This window comes from Notolabrus celidotus, chromosome 10, assembly GCF_009762535.1.
Source record: "Notolabrus celidotus isolate fNotCel1 chromosome 10, fNotCel1.pri, whole genome shotgun sequence".
Taxonomy (NCBI): Eukaryota; Metazoa; Chordata; class Actinopteri; order Labriformes; family Labridae; genus Notolabrus; species Notolabrus celidotus.
In genome coordinates, this window is record NC_048281.1 from 36857416 (window position 1) to 36864881 (window position 7466).

The 7466-nt window shown below is 50.1% G+C and overlaps 1 protein-coding gene across 1 annotated transcript in view; it reads right to left on the minus strand.

Moving 5' to 3' along the window:
- Positions 1–462: 462 nt before the first annotated feature.
- LOC117820350 (ras-associated and pleckstrin homology domains-containing protein 1-like) overlaps positions 463–7466 on the minus strand; it is a 44796-nt gene continuing 37792 nt past the window's right edge. The window contains exons 10-14 of the mRNA XM_034694082.1: positions 7299–7409; positions 6243–6341; positions 6029–6149; positions 5810–5940; positions 463–3987 (exon numbers count right to left, since the gene is read on the minus strand). Coding sequence (XP_034549973.1) covers positions 1645–3987; positions 5810–5940; positions 6029–6149; positions 6243–6341; positions 7299–7409 — 2805 coding nt within the window. The 3' untranslated portion in view covers positions 463–1644. The remainder of the gene's footprint in view (positions 3988–5809; positions 5941–6028; positions 6150–6242; positions 6342–7298; positions 7410–7466) is intronic.

Consider the following 7466-nt stretch of genomic DNA (forward strand, 5'->3'; position numbering starts at 1 on the left):
CTAATGGAGATAGTTTGGATTGCTGTTGCTCAGTTTGCAATAAAAACAATGTTATTGTGCAGAAACGTCGTCGAGACAAAGAAACCTCTGCAGATTAAATGTTGGAGCTCCTGAGAGCTGCAGCAGTAAAGAGTCAGAGTGGATCCTCTGTCAGTGTTGTTTTTAATTCAGCCACTAGGGGGTGCTAGAGTATAAAAGTGAAGGGAAACACAGTGGCACCTTGATGATGATCTCTAGACTCACTCTTCTGTAAGTGAGCTGCACCTCGCTCCTTCCTGTCGACCTCTCTGAGAACGATGGCACTTGGATGGTCAGAAAGCTAACGGCTCACATCACAGAGGTAACGGTCGGGTTCTGCACACAGGATGTTCATGAGCAGTGATTTTTATACAGGCACTTGTTTCCACAGCATCCTGGACACACATCTTAAATACTTCACAAGCATTTTGATAAAACCAGGCGTTCAGATGACAAACAAGTGATTGATTTATTACCAGCAAATGATGATTGATCACCTTCTTCCAGACATTCAGCTCATTAAAGCCGACTAGCTATCAAAACAGGAGCTAACTGCAAAGCTATCTGATGAATTTACAGGAGTCTGTTGGCGCTGCGAGGAGAGGAGGCTGAGCTCAGATTAAAGGAGGTCCTGATGGTCGGAGGGACAGATTCAAGGAATGAAAGACAGATCTTAAAAGCGCCAACTCATCAACATACAGAGCAAAGGGAAGACATGAGAACGCCGCCGGCTGCAGACCATAATATGCTGCAGGAAAAAATCTCTCTCAAAGTTTTAATCTGAGCAGAACCTCGCTCGCCATCAGAGCGCGTTTAAGAGCCGACTCTCACGCCGCCGTAATCAGCCGTGAAGCTCTGACTTCAGAAACATGATCCAGATCTAAACTCAGCTGTCTGCTACTTCTCCACCCAGATTAACACTGTGACATATTCTCTCAGTCAAACTCATTCTCTTTTGACACTTCTTAAAAACTTAAAATAATTAGAATAATAACAATATCTTTCCAGTATTAAATAATCTTATATAAAAACACACACAACAAAAGTTTGAAAGAAATGGCTCCCTCCCCGCCGGTCCACAACAAACACTTCTGTACACATCAGCCCACGCTTGCATCTCGTGCTCCTTCAGTCGCTTCCCTTCGCGTGGCGCTCCCTTCGCGTGGCGCTCCCTGCGTGTGGCGCTCCTTCGTTGCCGCGGCTCCATGCAGTACCAATGTGCAGCAAATTGTCTCTGTTGCTGTCGTCGTTCAAGTCTGGTCTGTTTGAATATTTCGATGCAAAGCTGCACAGACATCGTGAAAAAAGCTCCGTAGGTGATTCTTCTGGCTTGCTTGTATACAGATATATATATTTACATATATATAGTTTACTCATGTCACTGGATTAAACATGTACTGATAATGATAGTAATAATGAGGATGAGAGTAATAATGAGGCTAATAGGAACAATCATAATCTGAGATTAGGAGGAGGAAAGACGACTTGCTACTTGCTCGGAATCAAAGGGGGGATGGTTCAGGATGAGGAGAGACGGACGAGTCAAGACAGACACTGATTATTCTTTTCTGCAGTAACAATGAGACCTTAAAGAGTCAGTTCAGGGTCCACCCGAGTCCTCGCCTCCTACCAGTCACTGGTCAGTTTGGTGCTTTGGTCCCGTTTGGGAGGTTGGGGAGGCGGACCTCGCCGCAGCGTTGCATAGCCTGAGATGTTGGCATGTTTGGCGGATTGGGAGTGTGTGTGGTGACGGGACAAAGTTTTGGATTGTCCTCGGACGCCCTGATGCTGCTGCATGAGCTCCGGGGGAGGAGGCGGGAGGAGCGCCATGTCGTCCATGGTGCCCACGGGCTCCATCTTAGAGGAGGGGATGAGGGTGGAGGAGGTGAGCGAGCCGTGGCGAGACACGGATTTTCTCTTGAGGGTGCGGTTAAGGTCTTCCAGGAAGTGAGGCTTTAGCGCCAAAGAGACTGGCCCCGCGGATTTGGGAGAGGTGGGAGGAACCGGGGAGGAGGAGGAGGAGTAAGAGGTCAGGGAGGGAGGCGGGGTTTGAGACAGAGGAGGCGGGGACAGGGGCATGGATGTCGTGTTCTCGTACTGGTTGCTGGTCCGCCGGTTCAACATCGGGGCAGGGACCGCCCCCTTTTTCAGCGAGCCTTGTTTCCATGAGGATGAGGACAGAGAGGAGGACACGACCTGCTGGGGCGGCTGCATCTGAGGCTGGGGGTTCACCACGGCAACCTTTGGCGGGTGGTGGAACTCTGACGGGTGGGGGGGAGGAGGGAACAGCTCAAAGTCACTCGGGGGAGGTGGGAAGTAGTCCGGTGATGAGTCCAGGTTCTGAGTGTTGGCCGGGGGAGGTGGGGGTGGAGGAGACGGGAACTCAGAGGTCTGATGGTGTTGGCCCGTTTGCAGACCCTGGAGCGCCAGAGGAAGGTTCGCCAAGTTCAGCTTCCCCGGTTTGGGGAGCGGAGCGGGAAGGTTGGAGGACTCTTTCGAAGGAGACCCGGTCACTGACGAGGAGCTGGAGGAAGTTCCTGTTTGAGGAGCTTGTCCAAATTTGCTGACGAGGCTCTCCACCTTCTTCGGCCTCTCGTTCTCGTCGCCCCGGATCGAGGAGGCTCTCTGAGGAGCCGGGGGAGGCCCTCGCTTGGTGGATCCTGTGGATGAGGAGGAAGGTGACTTCTTTATTGGTGAGCCCGTCTTGCTGGAAGGCGGTGGAGGGAACTCTCCTGCAGAGTTGTCTGGAGGAGGAGGGGGGAACTCTGGGGACAGAGGGGCCACAGCTCCTCCTGGTTGCCACTTGGGTTTGGCCTTGACGGCTGGAGGAGACTGAGGGGTGCTGATCTTGGAGCCCTCGGCGGAGTTGGAGGAAGGTAAAGGACTGGAGTTTCCTGGGAACTGATTGACGATCTGTTTGACCAAAGAGGAGGTAGCAGCAGCGATGGAGACGGATGAAGAGGAGGCGGAGGGAGAGATGGTGAGGTTTTTGGAGGAGAGGCTGTGCTGCTTTGGCAGAGTGGGGGGCGGCTGATTGGGGGAATGTCCTGTTGAGAAGCTTTGCTGCTTCTTAAAGGATCCATGGCTGCTCTGAGGCTGCGTCGGTGACACAGGGGACAGAGCGATGGGGAGGGAAGAGGGACCAGAGGGTTTACGAGCAGTTTGAGGAGGAAAACCACCTGTGAAGGTTTTAGGGGGGGCAGGAGGAGGTGCATTAGGAGACACAGGTCGTAGATTGTGAAGGGAAGTCGGAGGAGAGAGTTCAGGGGGAGGAGCAGGAGGGGAGTTATCCTCCTCCTCTGATTGGTTAAAGTCGTACACCATGTTGGGAAACTTCTGCGACAGGAACTGCTGGAGGCCGCTGTTGGAGAGCTGAGGGCAGGCTTCGAGGATGGAGTCAGGAGGGGGTGGAGGAGGCAACCCATTGGTCTCAAGGCTCTCTGGAGGAGGAGGTGGAAGGTAGGAGGGCTCCTGTAGGTCCTCCTCCAGCGGGGGCGGCAGTGGGAGAGCAGAAGGACTCGTTGCACCGTATTTCAGAGCGGCCATCGCTGATCCAGGAGCTGGTGCCGCCAGAGGAGGGGGAGGTGGAGGGGATGGGGGTAATAGGGGGGTGTTGTACGTCGCTGGGAGGGTGTTGTAGTTGGGTTTCGTCGTCTGGTTTGGAAGTGCAGCTGGGGGAGCCTCTGCCTGCTGTGTTCTGGACTGGTTCTGGTTCTGAAGGCGAGCCAGCGTGCTGTACTTGATGTATGAGGAGGTAGGTGCCGCCTGGTGGCCCACGCTCGTGACAAGAAGCGGCGGAGGTGGAGGAGGCGAGGGCGGTGATGGAGAGGAGTCCTCGGACTGCACCAGGCCGTCGGTGTAGCTGCTCCTGGAAGGTGGAGTCTGAGGCTGAGAGTGAGGCAGCGTCTGGGGGGGCATCCCGGGTATCTGCAGAGGGATGGGCCTACTGATAGGGTCGATCCTCATCATCTGGAGGGAAAGGGAGGAAGAGGGGAAGAATGGAGGAGGGGTGAAGTAAGACAGGAGACAAGAGAGAGGAATTAGAACCACATCTCAACCTTTTCATCCTGAGACAATCCAAGACAAGTCAAACAGCAAACCAGCACACTGAAGTTAGACCTTCAAACTGCAGGACTGACGGCCAGTCAGACTTTATTCAATCAACCAATCAGTACACTCGGCTATCATGCAATAAACACCTCATGAGAGAACTTAAGGATGCACAACTTTACAGACTGATGTTCCATCTTAATCCTAGAACACTATCAGCGGGTGATTTTCACTGGAGCAAACACATTTACATGATTTTCATTATGTTGCGTTTGTCTGAGTTTCCTGGGTCCCTGGGGAGCTTCAGGATCATCTTTGACGTCTTTAAAGGCGTGGGTGTTCCCCTGCTCCAAAACCCACTTTTCCCTACAGACACGTGTTCGGGTAAATTTTAAAATCCATATGAGCAAAGACCCAGCAAGAGGTGAAGAGATGGAGAAGAACAGCCACATTATGCCCTCCTGTCGGGCAAGACAGTCCCCTGGTTACGCCTCAACACGCCAAACTCTTAACCTTGATATCTTTAAAATGAGTTTCAAAAAATGAACTCCCACTTTCAGGATGTAGGAAGAGAGAAAAGGAGCTTTTCACTGCAAAACCATTTTTTGGAACGAGGTTGTAATCATGTTTATTCCTGCTTTAAAGACCGGCATGTTAACATGGTGCTAATGGGACGTTGTGGGCTTTTAGAGCTGGCCCCCAGTGGACACTCAAGGAACTGCAGTTTACCGCAGGACCATAGCCTCCAAGACAAACCAGTGACCCTCCTCTCTCTCAACCTGACTCTGATTGGATCCTGACCTCTAAATGAAGGCATGCCAAATCCCAAATGAAGACCTGAGCCTGACCCGTACCTGCAGAGGATGCAAAACCAGTTCAAACAGTCAACTCTCTCTCACATGAAGCTTTAACTGCTCCATAAACCGTCTAAGTCAGACACCTTGTTTTCCACCTTGTGTCTGTTTGTTAACTTTCAGCTCACTGTGATGTTTTATGTCTGTATGATTTGTTGGTTAGGTCACTCCATCAAACACAACAAGGTTAGAACAAATCAGCCTTTTAAAACCAAGGGGCCACGATGCACCACACAGATCACATGATCAGTTCTTCATGATGCTGCACGACTCACTTTTCATGATGCAGGACAAGAGAGGTTGTAATCATGTTTATTCCTGCTTTAAAGACGGGCATGTTAACATGGTGTTAATGGGACGTTGTGGGCTTTTAGAGCTGGCCCCTAGTGGACACTCAAGGAACTGCAGCTTTCCATATTTGCCGTTTGTTTTGGAGGCTATGGTCCTGGAAGCAGCGTCCCGCTGCTTCCAGGACCATAGCCTTCAAAACAAACCAGTGACCCTCCTCTCTCTCTAAACCTGACTCTGATTCCATCCTGACCTCTAAATGAAGGCATGCCAAAGCCCAAATGAAGACCTGAACCTGACCCGTACCTACCAAGGATCCAAAACCAGTTCAAACAGTCAGTCCGGATCATTCCCACAAACAGTTTTTAGTGTTTTTAAAAACCACGCTGTGAACATGCCGTCACCACATCCTGTCTAACCTCCACTCCCTCCACTTCCTCCTCCTCCTCCTCCAACACAAAGAGGAACAGGCATACGTCCCTTCATCTTTGACCTCTGGCAGGGAAGCAGACGGGGATTATGGGAAATGTAGTCCAAACATAATGAGGGCAAAGACAGATAACAAAGACAGATGAAGGATAGGACCGGCGTGTTCATACCTCTCCCTGTGTTCCTCTCCTCCAGGCGTCGGAGAAGATGGAGCTGACGACACTCTGCGAGCGGGTGTGGCCTGATGATGTCATCTCTGACACCCCGCTGTCTGATTGGCTGGAGTGGTTGGACTGGGACTCTGGAGGAACATGAGTAAAGAGGTTTATTTTCCAGTACAGGTAATATATTAAGATGTTGTTGTGCCACCGTGATGAGAGCAGGCAGACCTGGGAGGCTGGAGGAGCTGGAGCCGGACTTTATGGATGAAGAGGAGAGGGAGGACCAATCGTAGGCCGCCTCCGTCCTCCTCATCGCCTCCTGGAAGTTGATGTACAGCTGCTTCCCGTACTGGAGGTGGAGCAGAGAGGAGAAGGTGCGTTCAGTGACTTAAAACCTCTGGAATCTACACGATCAGAGATAAGATGATGAGGTCTGTCTCACCTTGGCGATGCGGATGCTGTTGATCCACTGCTGGAGGGTTCTGATGTCGTCACAGCAGAGGTACTTGATGTACTGAGACTTCTTCTGGATCTGAGGGTGCTATTTATAGAAACACACACTTATTTTTACCCTGCAGGACTCCTGGCTTTCTGAACTTTATCAGAGCTGGAGTTAATCTTTAAAGCACAGAAGTATTAATAAATCAGACTAAACAAAGCCTCTCTCCTCTACAGGAAGGTTTCATACTTCTTTACTGAGAGTGGAGACACTAAAAACATGCAGCTGTGTTCTCAGACCTCAGAAACAACAAGAACCTGACATTAACAAACACTGAAGATGATCATGGTTATAACCAGAGGTGGTTTGGTTTCAGGACTGATGGAGCTGCTAGAGAAGAAGGTTTTTATCTCTACAGTTTGACACAAATCTGGAGAATGCCAATCAGAGGTTTCTCAAAGCTTGATCCTTGAAAACGGTTCACCTCTCCTCTGAAAACCTTCTTCAGCTCTGACCAGACTGAACATATAATCCTCTAACAGGTGTAGCTCTTCCCCTGTCTGTTTAATATCTACAAACATATGAATTAAATAAATATGACTCCTTACGCTGAAGAAATGAATCACCTTTAAACTAGTCCTTAAAGCTCCTGTCTGTATGAGTGTTTTTGGCGCCCCCTAGTGGACAAAGAGTCCCTCCCATCTCTAGCCAACCTCATCCTGTGCATGCATTAATAATGTTTCAGATAAATAATATCAATCAGCATTTTATTGCACCTTAATTTTTTCTTCCAGAGGCTTTAATCCTCTTCTGTACATTTCTTACCCCTCGTTAAATTCTTTAAAATATTTATTTTGTTTGCTTACGAGCTCATCCCTGCAATCTTTGAACCTTTGTTAAATAGAAGTATCATGACTCTTCCACACCACCAGGGGGCACTGCAGGGCTACTGATACTAAAACATGACCACAGTGTGTTCCCTCACTTCATTACAGCTGTGTGTGTGTGTGTGTGTGTGTGTGTGTGTGTGCGCGTGTGTGTGTGAGGAGGACCCTGTACCTTCAGCACCATGCAGTAGTCTGTAGGAGCCTTGTACTTGCTCTTGTAGTCCTGACCGTGATAGACGTTAACGTGATCCAGCTGCAGGAAACACACCAGGTCTCTGGACGCCTGCACACACACACACACACACACAGACACACACAGACACACACAGACACACACACA